The sequence below is a fragment of the Chelonia mydas genome, chromosome 18, assembly GCF_015237465.2.
Source record: "Chelonia mydas isolate rCheMyd1 chromosome 18, rCheMyd1.pri.v2, whole genome shotgun sequence".
Classification (NCBI taxonomy): Eukaryota; Metazoa; Chordata; order Testudines; family Cheloniidae; genus Chelonia; species Chelonia mydas.
This window is the reverse complement of record NC_051258.2, coordinates 12,189,231-12,215,830: the sequence shown is the minus strand read 5'-3', so window position 1 is coordinate 12,215,830 and position 26,600 is coordinate 12,189,231. Positions and strand designations below refer to the sequence as shown.

The 26,600-nt window shown below is 42.9% G+C and overlaps 1 protein-coding gene across 4 annotated transcripts in view; it reads left to right on the top strand.

The window, feature by feature from the left end:
- Positions 1-26,600, top strand: part of PEX14 (peroxisomal biogenesis factor 14) — a 196,956-nt gene that overhangs the window by 64,470 nt on the left and 105,886 nt on the right. For all 4 annotated transcript variants that reach the window (XM_043531590.1, XM_043531589.1, XM_027826787.3 and 1 more), the window contains 2 exons: positions 16,303-16,425; positions 24,016-24,101. In XM_043531590.1, the coding sequence (XP_043387525.1) occupies positions 16,303-16,425; positions 24,016-24,101 (209 nt within the window). The remainder of the gene's footprint in view (positions 1-16,302; positions 16,426-24,015; positions 24,102-26,600) is intronic.

The following is a 26,600-nucleotide window of genomic DNA, read 5'->3' as shown; positions in this document are numbered from 1 at the left end:
AGTGACAAGGGGACTGAGTGCTCATGTTGCTATAATCCCATTATTCTTTTCTGCTTCCCACCACTCCCTCACTAATTTTAACCTGGGGAGGACCCTCCTTGGATAGGAGGAGAGTTAAGTCTTGAGTTTGTTCTTTCTGACTCTTTCTGATGGATCCTAGCCCAGAACAGACCCCCAGCCGTAGGATATGAGAGGAGAATTCGTTCTCTATTAAATCTGAGGCTCTCTTAAGTAAAAACTGTTGACTTTGTCATATTGTGCAAATGTGCATTGCTTTTATCAAGACAATAAAGGGTAAATGGGGTGATCTCTGCTCCTGTGGAGCGGTCGGATGGTTACATTACACAATCTTCTAGAACATCTTGCAGCAAATACATGGGTTATATTAAAAGTTGCAATCATATCATTTTTTAAAGTAAATTGCTGACCTTATGCAGTGGAATCAGCTTTATTGAATTTCGCCAAAAATGCGTTTATAATTCCCCCCTGCCCCTGCATACACACGATATTCATGTCCTTGCTGTCCATGTGGAAATGTCCCTTTTTATGGTGATAGACAAAATTAAATTTGTCTGTGCCTCTGCTGCCCTGCCTCACCTTTAAGATTCCATTGGGGGGTGGGTAGGGGTGCCAGTAGGTGGCCTTACTCCAGAGGGAGGCTGGGTTGTGTCCCTGCACAAAGAGATAGGACATTGGACTGTGGCTGGAGGCCACTGAACAAATCGCATATCTAAATCTTGCCTGTTGGCAGAATTCTGTACTGCCATGGAAGCATTTCCAATTTAGGGGGCGGATATATAGCTCTGGTATTTTCTAGGAATGCTGAGGCATGAGAACATGTAAAACATTAATTTTGACTATAAATGCCTATATTTTGCTCTTAGGTGCTTTCTAATTACCATACACTACAAAGAATAAATCATTATTGATGTAGTCTCATAATATCACAATTATACTCCTCCCCAGTAATAAACTATAATAATCCCTCAGCCCCCTCCCTAAATTCCTGCAAGAAGAGATACTTTGCAGTATGGCCAGGAAGTTAACAAATTTATATCCTGCACTTCTAGAGCGATTTACATGTTGAAAGCACTGTACAAACATTAGCTAATCCTCAGAACACACTGTGTGGAAACGAAGCATTATTATCTCCTTTTCTACACTCCGTTCTGATTGTACTTCCTTATCTGATTAGCCCTTTTCATTTTAAAAGCATTTTACAAATGTTAATCCTCAGGAAACTGCTGGGAGGTAGGCGGAAAGTATTATTATCCCCATTTTACAGATGAAGAAACTGAGGTACAGAGGTTAAGGAGTCAGTGTACCAGATCTGGAATTAGAATAAAGGAGTTCCTTGCTCCCAGTCCTGAGCTTAAACCACCATATTGTGCTAAGGTGCCAATATAAATCAATGTGTTGTTATTGAGACAGCATAATTTCTCAGACTATTTTTATGTATTTCCTTCTACAGGCCCCAGCTTCGTTTGTAACTAGTTGTATTCCCCACAGTCCAAACAGAATCATGTAAGTAGATGAAAGGGCAGGCTGTCTCTATAATGCTTGGCATATGCCCCTTTCTGCTACATTTCCCCCAATCCCTCTCTTTGGGCATTTAAAAGACCAGTTTCTCATATCTTAAGTGAAGAATATCCCTGCTCCCACTCCTAGAGTAACCAGGAGCATGCAGCAGTTAAACCCAGAAATATAAAATACATGTTTAAAAGATGACTCTGAGTGTGTTTAAAAAGAGCGAGAGAGAAGAGGAGTTCAGAGGAACCAAAAAATAGCAGCTTCCATTACGGTAATTAAATGGCAGCATTTAACCTATCAGGCTGTTGCGTGTATGTGAGAGGCGAGCAGGGAGCTGCATTTGAAATGATCACTGTATCCCTTGGGGAACAGAGTAGTTAAATAATTTGTTTGTGAGGTGTGAGTTCAGTGTCGGTAAAGCGAGCATGTGTGTGTTAGGAGCTGCGGGGAGAAGGGGGCGGCGGCGGCTATGTGTTTACAGAGAATACCCTGGGGGTTGGTATTTACTAGCACCTGTGTGCTGTCAATAAGAACGCAAGCTGCTGTTGCCTGTTGGTTAAGTTATCAGAGGAGTTAGGGCCTCACCTAGTTCCAGGTATTGCATCATAAAGGCAGAACTTGCTTCATGCCAGGCTGCCTGGGACAGGCAAGAGGAACAATTAACGAAAACCAGGGAGAAAATAGGGGAAGAAGTGAATGGAGTCATTCTGATGAACTTCAGACACTGCAGTGACTGTAAAGCAGAGGTGGGCAACCTGCAGCCCGTGGGCTGTGCATGCCCCGTCGGGGTAATCCACTTGTGCGCCGCGAGACAGTTTGTTTACGTTGACCATCCACAGGCTCGGCCGCATCTGAAGAAGTGGGGTTTTTACCCACGAAAGTTTATGCTCAAATAAATCTGTTAGTCTTTAAGGTGCTATCGGACTCCTTGTTGTTTTTGTGGGTACAGACTAACACGGCTACCCCCTGATACTTTCCTGTTTAGTGCCATCTAGGGTCTGTCTGCCTCTTCTCATCCCCCTACTATATTTGTTTCATTTGTCTAGAGAGTATTTCCAGACACCAGAACTTCAAGACCTGTCCTGGCACAATGTGAAAGGATACTGGAAAATCTCCAGACCCTCCAGCTGCCCCACCATCTAGTCTAACGGATGCTCACTAACATACACACAAATGTTTCTGAATATTCATGCCAGTTATTAAATGAATTTACTTCGACCATGTTGTTGCCTCTCTTTTGTTTGCATTCTGTGAAGATTCCAGCCAATGAGTTCGCTGGCAGAAAACAACCACTGTTCATGGAAAGCAAATCTTGAAATCACAATTGAGTGTTCACCCCAGAAACCTGATTTTAATAGAACCCAAAGGCTTTTTATTATACAAGAAAGAAAACTCCGAAGGTATATTTGGCATGGTAATCGTAACCCTAGAGAACCATGTTTTGTGTATGCCCAGAGAGAGCAATGATGAAACTCCTTTTATACCTTACCAGTTGAGTACGCTGTGTGCGTTTGTGTAGTCACCATAATATTTTCCACTGCTTCGTTATTTTTACTATTGTTAGCATGAGTCGTCTTTTGGGCAATTTATCCAGACTTCTTTAGTTTTATTCAGAACTCTGAAGAGCTGCTGAAGACTCATGGAAAAAAACGCTCTTTTGTCTAAATGGAACATTTTCCATTAGATTTGCATGTCCCCTTTATTTTCTGTCTTTCTTCCTTTCTCCTTTGTTACTAAGTACACATAACCCAAATACAAAATTTTTGTTTCTTAAAAGTTCATCTGCTGCTGTGTCTTACCCCCCCCGAGATCAGTGTCCTGTGTGATGACATAGATAGTTGTTTTCTAAATGCATATGAGGTAACCAACAGAATTGTGAAGGGTAGGTAGATATAATTTAAAAATATATTTTAAAATTACAATGCAGGAACCTCTTAAATAGAATGTATTTCAACCCTTTTATTGGCACCATCAGCCTTTAATTTTACAGGTGGCTAGCTTTGTACTAGCATTCAACAAACATTGTTTTAATGGCATTTAAAAGATGTATCTAAAACAAAAAAGAATAAAGAAACCAGGCATGATTTGTAATGAATACTAGCTACCACGCTTCCTCATATGAATATATTGGCATGTCTCTCACTTTCAGGGAGATGCAAATCAGAGGTGCCATAATAATACCTACCACTTAGATGGATTTTTCCTTATCAAGTTAATCCCCTTCAATACCCTGATGAAGTATATAGGTGTGCAACATTATCCCCATATTACAGATGGGCAAATTGAGGCAGAAAGGTGAGGTGACTTGCATGATGCATAGAGGGAATCTGTGACAGAGAAGGATTTAAAACTCTCTAGTTCCTGGCTTCCATCCTGTGTTCATTTCATTAGAACATTCTCCCGTGGCTTTGGGAATGGGCAGTAGTAGGTAATTGTGCTCACCCCATTATAGCAACACTTCCTGATGTGTAAGGAAGGCATAATATACATGGCAATATTGTATGTGACTTAATGTGCCTTTGGTACGTCTCTGCCTATCGCACACTTAAAAGGGTCAACAGCTACACATTTTAGATGTTTTTTCTTGGCATTAGCCTAGGCTGATTTGTTTAGTTGGTTCATTTGTGAAGTTTAAAATGTTGATAGTAACAGAGGCAGCAAGAAACATCAAGGCAAATACATTCCAATCAACCTTAGGCTGTAGAGAGTACTCCCTGGTAGCCATTGTTTAATGTAAAATATGCCAGATTCCCTTGCTAGTGGAGCCATCAGAAATTCTAGAGTAAAATAAAGAACCAGGAATAGCAACTGAAGAAAATATTTCTCATTCTTTCATATAGAAATTCTGCTATACCCCAGACTTCCTAACAAATCCTGTTAAATGATTCTTTAATATGCCCTGAGTTTGCCAGCAAGGCATCACCAGTACTTCTGTAAGATTTGTTACTCCGAAACCTCAGACTTCAAAAACTCTGGGTTTGGAGTTTCATACTAGTCTTCCAGTCCCGCAGGTCGATGTGAATTTTCTGATCCAAATTCATTCCAAGTCTTTCAAGAGATGCAGAGCCATGTGGCATAAGTGGATAAACCTACAGAAGAAACTGGAATTTTTATAAAAGTTTATTTATGAAAATTTGGGGACGATTGGAAAATGAGGGCGAACTCCAGAACCACTTTCCAGCAAGGGAATCCTGACCAAAAGAGTTAACCAAACCTGTCAATCTATAAAATGATGCCTCTTCTCTCTACCATTCAAAATGTTTCCTCTTCAAGTTAATTTGATCTTACATGGGAACTTTGAAGAAAGGTCCATATGTGGCCACAATTCTCATACCTTGGACTATTGGAGGCCTGTGCTTTCAGTTTTCAGTTCTGGGAGCAAGTCACCTTGTAAAGACAGAGTCTTCAGAGGTGACCATTGAGCACCTCAACAAAGGAGCCACTTAAGCTTTTGCTACAGCTCCCCTGCAATAACAAAGTTACTGTTTGAGTTCCCTCTGCCTCCCTCATCTTCTGTGCTGGAATTCTGTAGTGATGTTCCTCATAGAATATCAGGGTTGGAAGGGACCGCAGGAGGTCATCTAGTCCAACCCCCTGCTCAAAGCAGGGTCAATCCCCAATTTTTGCCCCAGATCCCTAAATGGCTCCCTCAAGGATTGAACTCACAACCCTGGGTTTAGCAGGCCAATGCTCAAACTACTGAGCTATCCCTCCCACCGTATCAGTCAGCCTAGGTCCTGAAGGGATCAGCGTGGCAGGTTGTGCCTTGAAGATGCAACTGTTTGATGTGGGTCAGGTCATATGAGCTGAAAATATAGTTTAATATTTTAATTCTAAAGATAAGACTTAAAAAAAATCCTTCTGAAATTGTTTTTTTTTTTTTTTTGGTGTCACCTGATTTTGAAAGAGAACCTCAAACTTTTCCCTCCGTACCCCCAAAATACTGACATTTTCTCCTCTCCCACCCAGAAAAAAAGTTCTCTCTGACTGTACATCGGCCAAACGTCAGTATTGTTCTCATCATTCTCTGCTACTAAATAACTTTTAAGGAGTTAAGGATGGACATTTGTTTCACACTTAGGAACTGTATGAAAGTTTTTCAACCTGTTTCTTGTTAAGATTGGCAGCCATGCTGTTTCTATAGCTAACTTTTTTAAACTAAGATTTGGTGAGGGTTTTCTTCCCCGCCTCTTCACCCCCAATAGCTGATTAATTTGTGTGCCGTGTAGACCAAAAACTATTCACGTGTCAGAGAAGCGAGCCCATAGCCTTTTCCTCCTGGATCCTTCGGAACATTAGTTGTTAGCATGGTCCCCACTTTAGCAAAGAATAGGTTTCATGGACTACTTTCCAATTTCATTTCCAGTCACACAGCATCCCTGTGACAATTATAGCAATTGCTTACCAGAAAAATTAGGATTAGAAAAATATTGTTGTAATTTAATTGTGTTTAATGCAATTACCTTTTTGTCCTTAAAAAAACCCAACCAAACAACTGATCACACTGTGTTTTTATCTGTTCTTAATGTCATCTTCCCCTTCCATGCATTGTTGTTTTATATTCTTTGTATTGTGATAGCACCAAGGAGTTCCACTGATGGATCGAGGCCCTATTGTGCCCACTGCTGTCCAGACACAGAACAAGAGTCCCTGCACCAAAGAATTTACAATCTTAAGTAAAAGACCAGAAAAAGCAGGTGGATACAACAAATCAACTGAGTCCTCTCTCTCCACATACATGCCTCTTTGCTGTCTGGTTCCCTTCTCCCCTGCCTGTGTGCTATAGCTCTTGGCTTCTGACTCCCTGAACATGCTACCCAGTCTCTAGGTACCCTTCCCTCTTGTTCCAGCTCACTTTGTATGCTGCTCAGATACCTACTCCCCTTGATAATCTGTCCACTGACTCCCCTTCACATGCTTCCTGGTTCCCTGCTCTTCTCCCATCAGCTTCTCCTGGTGGTGGCCTTAGTAGTCCTGCTGTTGTCTAAGATCCCCAATGGCACCTCCTGTTACTTCCTCCTCTTTTCCTCTTCCTATTATTTTAGTCATGGGCCGTAATGGAGGCAGCTAGGTTGGCCTCCGCTCCTTGTTCCAGCAACTTTTACAGGTACCTAGACCCTTTTGATGCCTGTAGTATCAGCTTGGAAAAAAGGAGCACCATGGTTCAGTGGACAGGGCACTAGACTAGGACTCATGGGAAGAGGGTTCTGTGCCTAGCTCTGCCATTGACCTGCTTTGTGACCTTGGCCAAGTCACCTCCCCTGTCTTTCTTCCCTCACCCTTGCTCTATCTTGTCTGTTTAGACTGTGAGCTTTTAGGCAGACAGTTCCCCCCACTATGTGTATGGACAACACCTAGCACGACAGGGCCCTGATCTCTGTTGGGGGCTCTAGGCACTACTGTAATACAAATAAAGTAATGAGGAGGAGGAGCCAGCACCATGTGACCTGCCAGCTGTCCATGTGCAAGGACTCTGACCACAGTATGCGATCTGATGTTTTGGAACAGGAATTAGCTGCTAGGTGCATCAGGAGTCTATTTCTCTGAATACAGAGCCCCATTTCCAAGGAGGCCTAGTTGTAGTGGTAGTAAGTGTTTATATTATGAGAGCATTAGGCTTATTAGGTTAGCATCTAACCTCCTCTGTTATCTGGGGTTTTTAGGGGGTGGATTTACATGCTGGCCCTCAAGCAAATGTTCCTGAGAAGATTTAGTCTCGATCATCTTCCATTCTTGGTAAATTACTCTACCTTGGAATTGGGTTCCTGCCGTGGACTCCCTTAACCTCAGTGTGGAGATGCATTGAAAATCACTTCTGTTTTCTTGAGGCTCTTGGCCCTGCATGTGGCAGTCTCAGGCCATCTTCTCTCTGAGTCAGGTACACAATAGAGGGTGCTGCCTCACAGCCCTTTGTTGTGACTTTAGCTTTCACCTTAGCCAGATATGCTTTCCCTTCCATGCTGGATGAAGCCTATCTCTAGTGGGCAGAAACTGTCTTCTCCCCTTGCTTGCCCCATCATTCTGTTATCAAATTTCTGATGATAGAAATGAAAGGCTGTAGGCAAGAGATCTAAAAATAAATATGGGAGCGGAGGTTTGGAAATTCTCCCTCCCTCTCTATATAAGAAAAGGAGTACTTGTGGCACCTTAGAGACTAACCAATTTATTTGAGCATAAGCTTTTGTGAGCTACGAAAGCTTACGCTCAAATAAATTGGTTAGTCTCTAAGGTGCCACAAGTACTCCTTTTCTTTTTGCGAATACAGACTAACACGGCTGTTACTCTGAAACCTCTCTATATAGGTTACATAGAGGGATAGGTTACATAGAGGGGTAGCTCACTTCTGTCTTGTTTGCTGGTTTTACCACTACCTAGAAAGACTTGGTACGTCTAATAGACAAGTGCCTCCTTGTAAGGAGCTAAGAAAGAGAGAGGTCCCCATCTGGTTTTGCATATAGTAGTGACATAGGAATTTGACCATATTCAGGGACAAAACTTTGAGCGCTCTGTAACTAAGACCATGAGCACTTCTGATCCTGTCTGATCTTGTGCAAAATCTGTGACAATCAAACTGAGCAAGCAGTCTGTTGATTCAAAGGTGATGAATTCAAATCCTGTTGAGGCCGTGATACTGCATCTGGCAGCCTCACAGAATTTTGAAATAGATAAGACCTCCTATATTACATCACATAATCAAACCACTTCCTCCTTCTCCTCCATGATTGTTCCCTATACTCTATTTCTAGTGATTTATTTAATCTAATTTGGGCCCCTGAAATGTATAATTTAGTACTGGAAGCCTTTGCTTTGGCTATCCCTCCCTTTTTTCCTGGGTGGGACAGAGATAACATACTTCATACAAATGGAGAGCTCTCTTTGCATTAGAAGAGGAAGACCTGACCTCTCTTATGACAGGCAAAACTGTGTCTCCTCTCCTTTAAACCACCAGTGAAATACATTTTGCACTAGCTTATAATGCTGTGATTTATGCTGTGATATGCTTTGCAATAACCCAGTGTCCTTTTGCCTTTGTGTTGATTTTTTTCTCTCCTATATTTAATATATTGTGTGGGCATCTTAGTGCATGGGTATTTACCCAAAATGCCCATGGGAGATGATGCTCCAAGCTTTTCCTGCTTCTTAAGGGGAGAGACCTACCATTTTCTTGTGTGTGCCTATTTTTTATTTTGTAAATTTATTTTTCTGTTTTTGTTCTTTTGCTGCCACCTTTTGAAATAGCATTAACAAGGACCATATTTTAAAACAGAAGATAACTGGAGGAAAACATACACAATGTGTGTGTGTGTGTCTCTGTCTCTCTCTCTCACACACACAAACACCCCCCCGCCCCCACTGAGTGACCAGTAGCAACTTTTTCATAGTATATTTTGAACTTCTCACATTTAGAAACAAAGACGAAAAGTTGCAGCACGTGTTCCTGGTTTTTCCTTTAAAGATGCACTAAACCAGCAGCCAGACCCTTCTTGTTCAGGGTGAAAATACTTTGATCCAGTTTTATGAAAACAATACTCATTTCATGAGAATATATAATCAGTAGAAAATAGGGAGGATTTAGTTTGTTTGTTTAGTATTTAACCAAGTGAATAAGGCAGATTAAGGGGGGGAGGGGATCAGACCCATAAACAAGGTGATATATAATATTTTTTTTCGTTCTCCTTTTAAATAAATACCGATCAGCTTTATGTTCGGAGACAATAGGAGCCGTTGGCTTAAATTTGCAGTTTACTGTATTTATGGCTGTAATATCAAGGTGCTGCCGTCGTAATTTCATGCCCCAATGAGAAGAGCAAGGTCGAAGCAAATGCTTCCATCGGCATCTGCTAACACACTAACTCATAAACAAGGCCCGGCTGGATCAGGTGGCATGGAATAATACAGGCTAATGAAATACAGCACAGCTTTCCATTACTGTTAGTTTTTACAGTGTCGTCATTACGTGTAATTTATGTTTAAAAAATTCAATTTTATACAAGGCTCTGGGAAATAGGGGTCTGCAGGTCACCCAACGACTTTTAACGGCTCTGAGAGTCCTTATTGCACTCCACTGTTCCAACAAAATGTTAATAATAAATAAAAATTTTCCTCCTGTTTTACTTTTTCTTCTTTCCCTGGCTGAGTCTCTCCGTCCGCCTTTTTAATTTTGAGCACTTTACAGAGAGTTTGAGGGTTTTAGGCGTTTGAGGGTGTCTCCCCCTCCACTCTGATATTTGGGGAGGCAGCAACTGCCTGCTCATTCTCCCTCTGTCCATATATCAGTCACTCAGGGTCCTGTAAATAGAGTAAACATGGCTGAGGAGAGGGAGATACTTAACAACCTCTTTCCCAAACCCTCACCCTCTGACATTGCCCTCCTCTCCTCCATTACACTTTATTTTATTATAGACTCCAAAAGCCCAGGAAGAGAAACTGCTGCCAGGGGGTTTTTTAATGTCCAGGGAAAATAGTATGCCATTTTTAACCCTTTCCTTCCTGGGTGCTTAGCTGAATATTTAGCCTTGTGCTGTCAATCAGGTTTTCTCTTAATTTAGGGCAAGATAACTGAGAGGAAGGCACTGTTGTCAAGTCCGAATGCTGCTTAGAGGGACCTCTGGCACATTAAACAGTTGTACAGAAATAAATAAATAAATAGTTCTCAGTTGTGTAATTAACAGTGCCGTAGATTATTAAAGTGGAAATAATTCAAAGCACTCTAAATTAGTTTGAAAATTGCTTTACTTTTTTCCTTTCTCTGTTTGACAATTAAACTAGACTGGTCATTTTCATGTTGACATTCAGGTTCACATGTGCTTGTACAATACTGGAGTTACAAGTGCATCTGGAAAGTGTTCAGATCCAAATAAATGACTTCATTTAAATGAAGAAAAAAAATCACAGAGATGTTTCTATTGACTTTGGGTTTTGGTAAAACCTTAAGCTGAAATTGACCTGATGTTGGCCCTTTATCAAGGACTATGGAAGGAGAAGGATCAAGGGATTGTACCTTTGACCCCAGTGATATGTATGAAACTCTATGAACTTTTTCAAAGGACTGCCTGTTGGAGGAAAAACAGTACTGGCATCTGGATTAAAAGGACCCAGGTAGCAGTGCGTGGAACTGACTCTGAACAGGTGGAATCATTGATGTGGATCAGATTCCAGGATGCTTCTATGGTGATTCTTTTAAACTGTGACCATGTTCTTATGAGAACAGGTGACTTAGTGGCTTTCAGGAACAGGACTGTAATGTCATTTCAGGATACCTGCTGATAGGTCTTCCTTTCAGTTATGTGATTTGATATAGGCATCATGCAGGCAGGTGATTCATGGCAATTAAACAAAGTCAGCCAGTTTTATTTTGTTTGCTTTTCAACAGAAACAGGGAGGGGAGGGGAAAAAACCCGCTTGTTTGTCTCTGTAGAAGTGTAGGTGTGGCGACAGCCCCTGGGGCCAGTCTATCAGACAAAGTGATAGTGAAGCCAGCTTTTGAAACCGACAAAAGAATTTTACTCAACATTTTTTTCTGCTGGGGCAGGGATAAAGTTTCTTATCCTTTCCTAGCGTGACGTTTTCTCCTCAAAACCAATTCTACCTTCAGAGAACTAGTGAAAATCCTGTTGCTTGAGTCACTGAACTGGGTGAAGCTCTGGCGAGTATTATTGTAGGGAACAATACCCACACAGGATGGGGAATGAACAAAGTGCCCTAACGGGAGCGTATGTTGGAGATAAAAGGGTTTTAATAGCTCATTTAATCCATCTCCCAGCTAATGCAGGGTTTTTCCCTACCCTATGTTATCCTCGTGTTTTATCCAGGAAGTGCTGGCCTTGTAGTTAAGGCACAGGGCTGGGACGTAGCAGATTGGGGGTCAGTTCCCAGCTCTCCCACAGACTAACTGTGGGCTTGTCTTCATGTACGGGGCTACAGCGGCACAACTGCTGTAGTGCTTTAGTGAAGACGCTACTGTGCTGATGGGAGAGCTTTTCCCGTCAGCGTAGTTAATCCACCTCCCCGAGAGGCAGTCGCTATGTTGGTGGGAGAAGTCTTCTGGTCGACATAGCACTGACTACACTAGGGGGAGGGGGTGGATTAGGTTGTTATAACTGCTTTGTTCAGGGGTATGGATTTTTCACACCCCAGTGTGACATAGTTATACCGATATAGGTCTGTAGAACAGACCTAGCTTGTGTGATCTTGGATAAGTCACTTTAATCTCTCTGTGCATCACTTTCCCAACTGTAAAATGGGGGGACAGCAATACTTCCCTCCCTCACAGAGGTGTTGCAAGAATAAAAGTTTTATTTTGTGTGAAGTCCTCAGGTACTACGATAATGGATTTTATAAAAGAGTCTAGGTAGAGAGTTTTCAGAGTAGCAGCCGTGTTAGTCTGTATCCGCAAAAAGAAAAGGAGGACTTGTGGCACCTTAGAGACTAACAAATTTATTTGAGCATAAGCTTTCGTGAGCTACAGCTGAAGTGAGCTGTAGCTCACGAAAGCTTATGCTCAGATAAATTTGTTAGTCTCTAAGGTGCCACAAGTCCTCCTTTTCTTTTTGTAGATAGATAGTATAATTTTAAAAGTCCCAAGCAATGGAGCTTCCAACACGATATCCCAGGCGCAGAGGGGACTTTTACCTCCCTGCTTCATTCTCTAATTTGTTTTGATTCTGTGTTTAACTACAATTTACAGAGACTGGGTGGTTTTCCTGAAAATCGGAAATAGCAACAATAGTGAAGTTCCTGAGAGAAAGGCAACAAGAACATCTGAATGCAAAGCACTGTTGAGTGTCAGATAATGCAAATCAACACCCTCAGACCTAAAAAGAAAATTTTATGACTTTATGAAAATTATGACTAATTCTTACAAAAGCTGTGGCTCTAAGGAGGTATGAGATAGATGGACCAGAGATGGGAGGTGGGGGAGGTTTGCATTCTGTAGGGCTGTGAAGACAGTTTCCTTACATCCTTCTCAGTTCAGTCCTTTCTCAGTACCCTCTGTGGTTAGATTATTCCTTGCAGATAGCAATCAACTGGAAGGAAGTGTGTGTCTAATTTGCATGAGATTATTTAAAACAAAAAAAAAGGCCTGCATTAGTCAGGGTGATGGTAAACAACGCAAAGAGATGCCTTTTATAATATAGCCGTGGCTCAGCTTTCAAAGCCAAATATAATTCACTTACAATTGGCAGTTTCCTTTATTGTTCCTTTTAACCTTTTGGATTCTGCATGGTCTTGATCTTGCTGCAACTCCAGAAGATCTAAAATGTTTGCCGTTCAAACTGGGGGGAGGCGAGGGTTGGGAGGGGGGAATCTTCTATTATACTGATATGATTCTATTGACACAGTTGTCCCCAAAGACAATCTTATTAAGCACAAGGCTTTAGGTTTTGTGGCACTGTTGTGCGCCCAAGAGAGACTGTGTTATATTTGGGTTGCTAAATTCATACTAGATAAGAGAAATGAACAAGACTGTGAATGCTTTTTAGATGCTGCTATGATGGACTATAAATTCTTAGTGGAAGTTGTGGTGGGAGGCGAATGGTGGAAGCTGATGAGGTTTGTTGTCCATGAACCAGCACCAACCCAAGAACAGCCAAGTAGTGGCAATATTCTTCTGCCATGATACATGGGTGAATATAGTGACCTGGTGTCACTTACACCAGCACTTTCTCTTCTCTAAGTAGCTGATGGGCTCTACTGAAGTATTGTCTCTGGGTAGTACCAAGACCCTTGGCTTCATTTTGGCTTAGGCAAGCCAGAAGGGACATAGGTGGAGTGAGGTCAAGTTACTTGAATTTGTTTAATAAAGAGCAGACCAGCCATAATGGTAAGTCAAGACAGGACACGGGGGCTAGATGGTCCAGTGGTCTGATCTGGTACAGAAATTCCCATGTCCCTATATTAATGATATAATTTTTTGCATTCCCGAGCATGGAAAACAAAGTTAGACATACCTGAGTTTGGAAAAATTGCTACTGGGGTATGTGAGGCAAATTTCAGTCCAAAGTGAACTTTGATGGCTAAATTATATACTCCTGAGAAAAGACTTTTTCAAATATATTGTACATTTTTGTTAGCGTTTGTGAAAAGTGCCAGATTGACAGTGTTCAGTCTCTGCTTGTTACAATCTTGTCCTCTGCTTATTAACAGGGGGACCAATTTGGTAGTGTTTTCTGAGATGCAGAGATTTGTTGTCGACTAGTAATGTGAATGAGGCTACTTCATGGAGGCCACAGAATAGCCATTGGATGGTAGCAATTTTCACTCACTCCTAACTTGTGCTGGATTCAAACCAGCAACCTAGATATGAAAGGCTCCATATCTCATTACCATTCACATGAGTTTTTCCTTCCCTGTTAAAACAGGATTTTGTAATGGAAATAGTGACACTGTCGTGTCATTAGTGGGCATGACCAGAATAATGCAAGAAATTTTATCTGTAAAACTTTTTTTTTTCCCAAACAGGCTGAGAATTGAGGGGGCGGGAAACAATGAGCATTATTTCCTGTTCTTTTCATAGCCCAAAGATCTCAAGGACAAAGTATCCTCCATAACTAATTGTATGTTCTTCAATGTTAAATGTTATCACATCTGCTACCTTTGCACGGAAATAGAACAAAATGCCCCTTTTTAGAGAGAGCCACATTTGCAGCCAGCAGCTAATATTGGCTTGTGTGTCTGGCTCCAGCTTTATAAAATTCCACAGTTGCTGGTGATCTACAATGCTGGCATCTGCTTATGCTCTCTCTTCTATTGGATAATTATGAACTGGTTAAAGCAGTTCCTTTCTTATTAGGACTTTGCTTTCTAACATGGTTTAGATACCATAAATATTGCTACTGGGACTTTAAAATAGAAGCCTGAGTTGATGCAGACCATCTCTCTTTGTTTTTCATGTCTCTTTCTGAGTCTCTGCCCTGATGAGGCATGCATCCAACACAGGTAGAGAGAGAGAGAGAGAGAGAGAGTGTATGTGTTGCCTAAGCACAAGACTGGGAGCCAGGAACTTCAGATTTATAATCCTGTTTCTGACACTGACAACTCTCTGTGACCTTGGACAAGTCACTTAACCTTTCTGTGCATCGGTTTTCCCATTGTAAAATTGGGATGATAATAAGTAACGTAACTAACAGGAGTGTTATGAAGATCAGCTAATAAATATAAAACCCTCTGAAGATCAGAAGCGTTGTCAGTGCTATGCATTAATAAGTAGCTGTCCAGAGATCGCCTCAAACACCTACTTCTTGCAGTGTTGTTTGTGTTATGGATTAGTCTGTTCTATGTGGATGCAGAACATGCGGTCAGATTTCACATCCTAGGTTAACTTCTCCAAGCAGGAGTAATGCTCTCAGAATCCTGGATATGTCCTATATTACTCCTCACAAGGATGTTAAGTGCTCTAGGGGGAAAGTTCCAAGCATTCTATCTGCCAATAGTACCAAGAATAACCATGTGGCAGTACTCTGCAAATCTCATGCTTGAGAGAAAGTGCTCCCTCTGATTTCTCCCCCCACTCTCAGCTTCATGCCATCTTTCTTGCTGTCCTGTCTGCTTGGAACTGCTTTCTGAGAGCCAAGTTGCCTCTCTCTTCTCCTCCAGATCCCAGCCCCCTTGAAATTTGTTTCTTTTGCAAGCCCGGATACTCTGATCATCTCACTCCCAGTATTTCAACACTTTCTTGCATAAGCACTGGTGTCCCATGTGGTGGTGGGGGTGCCTGAGCTAGATTGTAAGCTCCTCAGGGCAGGAACCTGGCCTTTTTCCTGATTCTGTGTGCAGTGTATGGCATTCCACAGACAGTGCACACACTCCCAGGCCCCACATCACAGTCTCCACCCTAGCACCACATTCTTTTGCTAGAGCACATTTTCTCCTGTTGAAAAAGCCATCCAGCTGTGCTTGCTTCCTTCACAGATGCTGGTCATCATGAATCTTTCAGCTGCTGTTCTCTTTCCCCTCGTAGGGCAAATTCTCTCCATATGTTGTGGCCACTTACAGATGGGCACCTTCACATTTTCCAGTGACAGGAAAGACTGCACCACAATGTACCATGTGTGCAGCTTGGCTACAGTGATGTGTGAAATAAAAACCAGGCTGGCCTCGGGCAATATAATCAGGCAATAGTAGGCTTGGACAGTGCTAGTCTGAAAGTTTGAGCTTGGCCTTGTTTTGATCTGTTTTGTTAGTTTTATTTCCTCCTTGCATTCTGTGTCCCATTCATACTAATCACAGTCAGTCCTGATTTTTTCTTTTTATTTCTGCATTTGTCATAAAATAAAGCAAATTATTCCCGTCTTTGGAAACGATCTAGACTAATTAGTCGTCTAACCCAATAATTAGTTTTTTGTTTCCCTGTCTGTTTTCATGCATTATTGTTGGTTTTTTCCCCTCTTTTTTTTTTTTTTTTACACCATTACAGATTAAAATGAGCCACATTTGCAGTTGATGGTATCTTTTTTCGGGGGAAGAATGGAGAATTGCAATAGAAAACTACTTCCAAAGCAGCAATAAACTCAAGGATAAATTAAGGAAATTGAATGAGCCACATTTGGAAGCAGCGTTGAGGCTAATATTCTGTCGCTTGAGGTTAAATTGCAACTGAGAGAAGAGAGGGAGTGATTTTAGTGAATCCAAAATCGGGGAGGCGATGCTGCTCAAATCACTACCAGAATCCTTCTGCAGCTTGAAAGGGTTCTGCCAGGCTTGCAGATTTAATTACAGGCGCATCAAGTGAGTAAAGATGCTAAACTGATCTCGTTTCCTCTTCTCCCCCAGGACTGACGGATGAAGAAATTGACCTGGCTTTCCAGCAGTCGGGCACTACCACAGATGAGCCACAGTCTCTGGGTCCTTCCACACAGCTGGTGCCAACGCAGCCCCTTCACCTCTTGCCGTACAGTAAGTAGCCTCTTGAAAGCACCTGGTCCTATCATTTTATGCAATGATTTGCTATCCTATTCCCTGTCTGCTTCCTTACCTCTGTGCTCCTTTAATGATACTAGCTTGCAATGCTGAATCCCAGGAAACAGTGGAATCTGTGGTGGTTGTTTCTAGCAAATAGCCCACTTGTTGTCAGAATCAGACCCCTGATCTTACTTTAAATACACTTTTTAATTGTTGATGCAAGTGAAATAAATACACAGCAGACACAATCACAAGGTGTCACACAAGGCAGCTGAGGTACAAGCTATATTAGTCCACAGACTAATGTGGTAAATGATAGTCTGTTGTCGCTTATGCTTAGGAATCATGGTATAGAGAGATCTGGTTTCTGTTTCCAACTCTGCCACTGACTCACTGTATAGCTCTGGACAAATCCCTTAACCTTTGTAGGCCTCATTCCCCCCCCCCAAAAAAAAATTGGGGGCTAGTACTTCCCTACCTCATAGGAGATTTATGAGATTTAATTATTTAATATTTGAATAGTAGAATGAGGTCCTTGGATAGAAGGTGCTATAAAAGTCAAAAGTTATTTATTTTACAATGGAACCTGTACAAGAGTTCACCTTTACTAGGCAAACTCCTGCTTTTAGGAATCCATCACAAACTATCCACAAAGGTACTGAGTATAATTCTGCTCCATATTAATTGGAAGACTTACCTCCCATAAATGACTGATTTTTATAATTGATCCCTTGAGTAGTTGCTTAAGACAGGTGAATAAAGAATTTCAGCAAACTAGAATGTAAGTTCTTCAGGGCATGGACTATGTCTTCCTAGTGTGTATGCAAAATCTAAAACAGGTCCCCACCTGTGATTGAGGCTCTGGGTGCTATGGCATTACAAATAATTATAAATAATAATGGTGCTTATTTATCTTCAAAAACACCTAGTGTTATCCAATCACACCTACATTCTTAAAGAAGGACTGCAAAATTTTTGGGTATACTATGTATATATGGCTGTTATATTAAAATACACACACACACACCCCGTTTTAAAATTCCCAGTGGAATCTGTCTAGACTTAAGATTTACGTATACTTTTTGCTAGGTTTGTTTTAAAATGCAAATGTACCTAAGCTCCATACAATAAAAACCAAAATGTGCACACCATTAAAAATCCATCAAGAGGAACTATTCAGCTCATATGTGTGACTGGCAGTTTGAAAAGCATTTCTTCCTTCACTTACCTGCCAAGTACCAAGGACTGAGCTTGTTATTGTTCCTACCAGTCAGTAGCTCCTGAAACAGTGTTATTGCGATGATGTTGATGCTCTCTGGTGTTGCAGGTAATGCACCCATCTACCCATGTCCTTTCTGTGGTCCAGCAGATAGGGCCCATAACTGGGAGTCAGGTGACTTGTCTGCTATGCCTAGCTCTGTCACTGGTTTAGGTGTGTAACCTTGGGCAAGTCACTTAACCTCTGTGCTTCAGGAACCCTTTCTGTGAAACGGGGTTAATGTTACTTACCCTCCTTTGTAAAGTGGTTTCAGATCTTAGGATGAAATGCGCCATGTAAGTGCTAAGTGGTAGTGTTATTGCCGAATGAGGCATAAAGTGTTTCTATTGTTTGCACGGAACTTGGCTCTTTATTTGGGCCTCATGCTAGGTACAACATTGTTTAAACACAGTAGCGGAATTCAAGCATGGTTCCACAACCCATGTGCTGACTTGCACTGGGCGGGAGTGGTTAGTTTATGGCACAATGTGGCTATCACTAGAGATGGTCCAAAATGACCTCCCTCATTCTGACATATCTTGAACTTTTGTGTGGCGAGAGGAAGGTTTGGAATGAGAGCTTTGCTGTCTGTAATGGGCTGCACAAGAATCCAAATTTCAGTGCCTCCAGACATTTGGGAAGGGGGATTGAAATATGAATTTTGTGTCTCGATCTAATCTCTAGCTATCATGGTCACAAAAAATAACCCCCAAACCAGACCCTCTCTATCTTGGTCAGGGAAACTGTACTTAGCTCCATATTAGTGATAGCTGTGTCCAAGTGCAGTTTTAACTAGCTCATTCCAGGATCCAGTACAGGCAGGGTGTGTGCTCTGTTTATGTCATAGATTCCCATTAAAATTACCAAAGCAGTGAGGAGGCACATAGGGTAAACTGGAAAACAAGGCCAGTGTTGCCAGCCCTCACAACTTTATCACAAGCTTTGAGCGATATGGTATTCCTCTAGATCCCTGGCTCTTGGAGTTCTACGAATAGGTGAGAATCTCTGCTTTTTAAAAAAATGTATGTTTGTAGTTTTCTTGATTGCAGAGACAAGCTTGAAAACATGGCCCCTAAAGGCTCAAAAATTAGAAGGCAAATGAGAAGAACTCAAAAGTTGTTGGTTTTTTTTTTTTTTTAAATCTCATAGTTTTAAGCCAGTCTTGTGATTTTTTTTTTTTTTATTTTTTTTTTGAGACCCGACTTTTGCTTTTTGATTGTGTGGGGTTGGCAACTGTGCGGGGTCTTCTACGTGTGAACCAAACACTACGTTCTCTAGCAATCCTAAAGCACATGGAATAGCACAAATGGGGCCATCTTAGGCAGTGTCCTACCCCTCTGTCCTTCCCCCCCATTGCTTCTTTGAAGACCCTTGTATTTGCACTGAGCCTCAGAGTATGGTTATAAAAAGAATAATAGTGAAATTAAAAAGAAGCATGCCTAACCTCACCCTTTGGTTGCATTGCTTTTGCCATTCCTCTTGCCCCTCCCTTGCTGGATGTTGTCTAGTTAGATATAGGCCTTTCTCCATATCTGCCTATACAGCGCTTTTCACACTGTTGGAAATGCACAAGTAATAATCTATGAATTGCCTTATGGCTGGCGGATTACACTCTGCTGCAGGACAGAGTGTCCCTGCAGACTTGGCCCGATGATCTTTTAAGGTAGCTCATTTGCTACAGGCAGCTTTATCTGTTGGACAGTGATAGCTTGATGGATATTTCTTCAAGGGCCCAAATCTGTCCCAGGTCAGTTGTTTCCATGATAGTTTACCAAGCCGCTTAATCTTTGGTAGATTCATCAGGTGCTGCACTGTATAGGAAATAACCCATTTCTATTCTCTATCTACTCTGTGTTCTTGTATGACCCTCACCACCATAGTGTCTGAGCGCCTCTGTAGGTAGTGCTCAAAAGTACTCAAGAGACAAAACAGGCCAGTCAGAGAGCTGAACTTAAATCCTGTGAGCCTCACCAGATTCCATTGTACTTGGGCTCCTGTGCTCTTGGTAATGCCGTCTGTTCTGAAGGAGATGATGCAGGAAACAAATTATATGATTTAAATACCTCCTGCTGCACAGATTGTGCTGGGAGTGGAGGCAGTAGAGTAAATTCTGATCTTTCATTGGCAATAGCTATTAGCCATATAAGTACTTAAAAAAAAAAAAAAAGCCTTGTAAGTTTTTAAAAATAGCATAGATCTTGCTAGAGGTAGAAGCTATCCCTGGTTTGGCTTTAGAGCAGCAACAGTAACTTTTGGGGGGCAGAGGGAATTAAATTCCTCAAGTTTCCAGTCATTGTCTTTGAGCTTGGTGCCTCCTATACCATTTCACCCCTTCTCCGTGGGGGTAATTCCATCTCTCCTTTCCTGTACTTTTGCCAAGAGGTGTCAAAACTGCTTAAAAAAAAAAAAAAAGCTTGATTTTGATTAATATAGAGAAACAAGACTTTGCCTGACTGATAATAAAACTGATAAATGACATTTGAATTACTTGTAGCGGTAATTTATTACATAAAATATCTTTTATTTGACATGCGATTAGTTGCTGGAAGCATCACTCAATCTGACTAGTTTAAACATGCTCTGAAATGAACCCCCAGTTAAAAAAAAAAAAAAGGCTGTCTGCTCCTGGTGTTATGAAATACACTAATCCGGGAGTGAGGACAAAAATCTGACTTTAAATATTTAAATGATTAATTGGGTTTAGATATTTTTTACCTTTCTAGCCCCCTTAATTACAAGCAAACTCAGGGGAGTTTCTGAAATAGGTGTGCAAAGCTGTTTGCTTATCACCCAGGCATTGTCTGCTTCTCTCTCCATGACTCCATTCATGCAGATTTTATACACAGTTCCTGTGTGACCTTGGGCAAATATTTATCAAGCTATCACCGTCCAATAGATGAAGCTGCCTGTAGCAAATGAGCTACCATAAAAGATCACTTAAACTTTCCGAGCCTCAGTTTCCCCATCTGTAAAAGGGTGCAACATCCTTTCCATGTCTCACAGGGGCTTGTGAAGATTCCTTAACATTGGTGAAGGACTGAGACCCTCTGATAGAACACTTAATGGAAGTGGCAAATGTTATTTTTCTTCCTTCCCCATGATTAGTTCAGAATAGAAGCTAGAGCAGCACAACTGTGTGTCTCGGTATAGTGCAATATGGGCATATGGAAACCTTGAGTGGTGAGGGACAGATGGAAGTCTAGTATCTCCAGTGACGAATGAGGGAAGTACTGCTCAGTTTCTGACTGAATAGTAGGGTTTGAAGGACTTAGTTCTTTTCACCTCCTTCACATTAACTCATTGACCCTCACAGCATAAGTCTTACTATTCCCATTTTACAGATGGGGAAACTGAGGCACAGAGGTTAAGTCAAGGCAGTTGGCAAGTGCCCAAGAACATAGAAGGAAGTCAGTGTAGGAGAGCTCAGGAGTTCCAAGTCTCAATCCTGGGCTTAGATAACAGTTGGTAGAGAGAGAGTCTGAGAGGGGATCTTAAGCACAATTCTGATTCCGTGTGGCCTTCCCCTCTTTGTAATATCACATGGTTGATGCAGAGTCCTCCCTGTGTCCCTTTCCAGTTTAGTTTCTTTCTTTCTCTCTCTCTCTCTCTCTCTCTTTTTTTTGCCACAAGACAGAATTGTTTCACACATCTCTAAAACGAGTAAAATGGCATTTCAGCTTCTTGTCTTTATAGACTCTCTGAACTTTAGGAAAGATCATTCTGGTCCCTTTTCATTAATAATGAAAACCAGGGGGCAATAAAATGTTCTTAGCACGAGCATTATAGGAACAGAGGGAGAGATGAGAGAGGTGAAAGGGCAAAGCTGACAGGGACCTACAGGTGTCTCTTAATTCCACCGGAGGTCAGAGCAGCTGGGGGGTAGGTGGGGACAACTAGAGAGTCCATGCACATGGCACATTTGGGACCCATAGCACCTCTGGGATTAATTAATCCTTTATGGTTGGGAGTTCACCATCGATAGAGTTACTTTGTCATGGAATGATGTTTTTAGTCTGGGGTTCAGCACAGAGAACTGGAAATCCAAGCAGATCCAGGGTTCTAATCCCAACTGAGCCACTGACCCCCAAGTGTGACACTAGATTTCCTTTTGTTTGACTCCAGGCTTAGCTGTGATGAGATGAGATTTGGGCTGAGAAATGAGATTAGAAAAATTGTGTTATTAAGAACTGGGTGTTGCATCTTGAGCAGAGTTCTAGAGTTCCCCACTCATTTAGCTCTCCAGACTACTGTTGTTCATCCATTCTACCAGTCAAGTGGCACAGGCTTTGTTCTGATTCACTCAGATTTCCACTTGGTGGGTATACTGGGAACCATGTCCTCAAAGGTAGCAGGTTCGCATTATGCCTCCTTAATGGGTACATTTTCTATCTATAGTGCCTGGGGGGCTGGGGTTTCGGAAGAATTCCTGCAATGAGACACCTACAAGAAGGGGTAGGCAGCAGGAAATCTCCATGGGCAGTGAGTAGGGCCGTACCAAATTCACGACCATGAAAAATGCGTCAGAGACTGTGCAATCTGGTCTCCCCCCTGTGAAATTTGGTCCTTTGTGTGCTTTTACCCTATACAATACATATTTCACGGGGGAGACCCTCAAACTGGGGGTCCTGACCCAAAAGGGAGTTGCAGGGGGGTCACAAGGTTATTTTAGGGGTGTTGCAGTATTGCCACCCTTCCTTCTGTACTGCCTTCAGAGCTGGGCAGCTGGAGAGTGGAGGCTGTTGGCCGGCGCCCAGCTCTGAAGGCAACGCCCCGTCAGCAGCAGTGCAGAAATAAGGGTAGCAATACCAGACCATGCCATCCTTACTTCTGCGCTGCTGCCTTCAGAGCTGGGCGGCTGGAGAGTGGCGGCTGCTGACTGAGGGCCCAGCTCCGCAGGCAGCAGCGCAGAAGTAAGGGTGGCAATCCCAGACCAGGCCATCCTTACTTCTGCGCTGCTGCCGGCGGCGGCTCTGCCTTTAGCGCTGGGCTCCCGGGCAGCAACCACCACTCTCCAGCTGCCCAGCTCTGAAGGCAGCGCCGCCACCACCAGCAGTGCAGAAATAAGGGTAGCAGTACTGCAACCCCCCTATAATAACCTTGTGACCCCCCCCAACTCCTTTTTGGGTTAGGACCCCTACAATTACAACACCGTGAAATTTCAGATATAAATAGCTGAGATCATGAAATTTGTGATTTTTAAAATCCTATGGCCGTGAAATTGACCAAAATGGACCATGAATTTGGTAGGGCCCTAGCACTGAGCAAGCAAGATAGAAGAGAGGCAGGTTTCCAGTTATCTCCACCCATCAAGCCTCTCTCTCTTCTGGAAGTCCAGTTGACAGTTTGGAGGGGAGACTACGTTTCCTAAACACTAGCAGGTTACGTGCAAATTTGGATCTGTCTGGTTAGAGGCTGCCTGCCAACCTTCACCTCTTTGGTGTCTGCCCACATCCTGCAACCGAACTTTAGGAAAGATCACTCTACATCCTCTTTATTATTGATGAAAACCAGAGGCAATACAAGATTCTTAGCAAGAGTGTTATGGGAGCTGCAAGGGGAGGTGAAAGGGTGAAGCTGGTGGAAAACTACAGGTGTCTTCTGATTCTGCTTGCAGGAGAGGAGCAGACTGAATCTTCGCTTTGCTTTGTTGACTCTTTATGCTTTTGTGCAAAACTGTGTGTTAAGTATCCCACGCTCCTCTTCCCACCTTCTTTAGTTGTCTTAGTGCATATTCCAGCTCTGCTACCGCTGGCATGCCTTGGCCCCTGGTCTTAATTCAGCCAAGAAAGCCATGGAATCCCCATTCATGCCTGTATTCTAGGGAAGCCATCCACAAAGACTGACACAGAACACTTTTAGCTATTCCTTCTTCTTGTAAACCCACTTAGTCGTCCTTCACCAATCCAGGAGTTTCCCTCCACTTCCAGGGAACATTGCTCCTTTCTCTATCCCCCCTCCACTTCCTGAGATTTCTTCTCCTTCCACAGTGTCCGAAACAGTGATCTATCAAAGCAGTCAGAACTTGCTCTTGTGGGCTAGACTAAGCGCAAACACTTTCCAGGGTCAATGCAGCAGAGATTTGAGGGTCCTCTCCAAGAAAAGAGCAGATCGCTGAGGTGACTCTTAATTGCCGGTGTGATTTTGATCCCTTCCTCCCTCTCTCTGGAGTTACCCTGAAGTCCCTGTTAAGCTTTAGGAAACAAGAGTTGACACCATCCTGCCCATCTTTGCCTGAATTAAGTGTTTGGGTGAGATGCACACAAATCCCCGAAGGCCTTGCTGTGTGCAAGTTCTGACCATGCTTCTCTCTTGCTTTTGGCCATTAGGTCCTCCAGGCTCCAGATGGCGAGACTATGGTGCTTTGGCGATCATTATGGCAGGGATTGCCTTTGGCTTCCACCAGCTCTACAAGGTAAGCGATGTTCTCCCTACTCCCCTAAGGTGCCTTGGTGCTCCGGAACAACCATGGTAATGCTGCCCATGTTCCATGCTGGCTCTTGGTTGCGATGAAATCCTTGGAGCTGCTGCTCTTATCAGTTCTCCTTTGGGTGTATGTGCGGAGCTGTATGGACAGTCTGACGTGGAAATGCAGTAAGTGGTGAGCAGGTCTCTTAGCCCTGGTCTACACTAAGGTGGGGGATCGATCTAAGTTACACAACTTCAGCTACGTGAATAATGTGGCTGAAGTTGACGTACTTAGATCAATTTACCGTGGTGTCTTCACTGCGGTGAGTCGACTGCTGCCGCTCCCCCGTTGACTCCTCCTGCGCCTCTCATGGCGCTGGAGTACAGGAGTCGACGGGAGAGCGCTTGGGGATTGATCGCGGCCTGCCGATCCGGCGGGTAGTGAAGACATACCCTTACACTAATAATAATCATACCTAGCGCTTATCTACTGCTTTGCATCAGCAGATCTCAAAGTGCTTTATAAATGAGGTCAGTATCATTATTCCCATTTTTTTCAAATGGGGAAACTGGCATAGGGAGATGAAGTGACTTGCCCAAGGTCACCCAGCAGGCCAGGGGCTGAACAAGGAATAGAACCCAGGTGTCCCGAGTCCAGTCCATTGCTTTAACCACTAGATCACATTGCCTCCATGAACTGGAGACACATCTCTTTTGGCTGGTCAGGAGGTTGAAGGGAAGGTTTTTAACTCTAGCTCTATCAGCTTCCCAGTGGATGTGTACAGCAAGTGTGTAGACATACACACCCACCCTGCATTTTTCTGGCTGAACATATTCTCACTCTCTGTCACGAAAGAACTGTTCCCCAGTTCTGTATGGAGTAACATGATAGAGGCTGTTGGGAGAGAACCCAAAGCATTGGTTGTATAGCAAGGCATGAGGCAAAGGCCAAGTGACTTCAGCCCCAGTGGAGTGCAGCAGCCACTCACTCTGGTACATTACGTTTCACTTGCAAGTATGTGTGTTTGGAAGGTTGGAATGAGATGGAAAGTAACAATTGGTTTATTAAAGAGTTGTTGTTTTTTTAAATTGGGCAAATTGATGTGCTTAGCAAAGCCCATGTTTAAAGCTAAATGTTTTTTTAAACACCCTTGATCCTTTTTATTTTTCCCTTTTATTAATTACCTTGGCCTGGGGAAGGTCAGTATGGGGAGTATGTCCCAGGATTGCACAAGGTAGCTCCTTAGATGGCTGTTCAGATTATCCCCTTGCTCCTGACTCTCTATGTTGAGCAATGATGCTGACCTTCCTGGTCCATTCAGTACTGTAAAGGCTGGTGTGGGGGGTTGATAAATGCCCAGAGTGATGCTGAGGAAGGAGCTACTGGTCTTTACTGGATTCATAACAGGCTGGCCTGGAGGGCCTTATTGCTGTTGTAGAATGACAACTACCACAAAAATATCAATTTTTTTATTTAAATTTTCTTACACAGTCTCAGTGATGGTGACAATAGACTGCATCCCACTGTCATTCTCTTTGTGTGCAGATCCCCTCTTCACCTCTCCATCCAGACCAGGGGTCGGCAACCTTCGGCACGCGGCCCATCAGGGTAATCCGCAGGGCTGTGGGCCGAAGTTTGCCAACCCCTGATCCAGACCATACAATACACCTTGGTTATCCAGCAGAGGCCCCAGTTCCCTTATGGGAGCCGAAGATGCCTTGGGTCAGCTCCCCAAGTGCAACTGGTGCATAAATTCCTTTGGCAGAGATGTGATTTTTGTGCTTGTGCTAGTGGTCCTTATCTCAAAAATAAAGACTCCTTGCCAAGCCATTGGTATGAGTGTTCCAGGAGGTTCAGAACAGAACCTTCGGTTCATTGCACTTTGTTTTCTATGGGAGTCATCAGAAGCAGCTTGCTTCTCAGAATGGTGGATGGAAGAAAGTAGAGTGACTGTGTGTGCATATGATAGCTATCTGCAGAGACAGCTAGATCTCTATATAACCAACAGCACTTAGTTCAAGAGGAGGAGGATGCTGTCCCACACCCCTCAGGCCTGTCTCAGAACCGTATCTTTGAATATGTCTCTCTGGAAGCATGTACATCAAAAGCCAGGATACAAGGGAGCTGTTAGGCAAGCTGTTCCCTTGTAATTGAGGCTGTTTCTGTGTCCTGGCTAACCCCCTCTCTCCTTTATCCCTCTTGCCCCAATCATGCTATGTCTGAATGTGCTCTTGTTACACTCCACACTCAGTTCAAGTGTGCTGTGCCCCAGAAGGGGTCACAGTAATTAGGGATGGCTACAACGTGTTAGATCAAGTCCATCTCCTACCAGGGGAGGCTGAGTTTGATTTAATTGCTACTGGGTATGCTGTCAGTGAGCTGCCACCACTCCTCAGTGTCCTCACACCTCTGTATCAGCACCTCCCTTGCCCCTGCCTTCATGGCTTTCTGCCTCCATTCTTGTTACCTCAGATCCCCTCTACCTTTGCTCCATCTCCTCTGCTC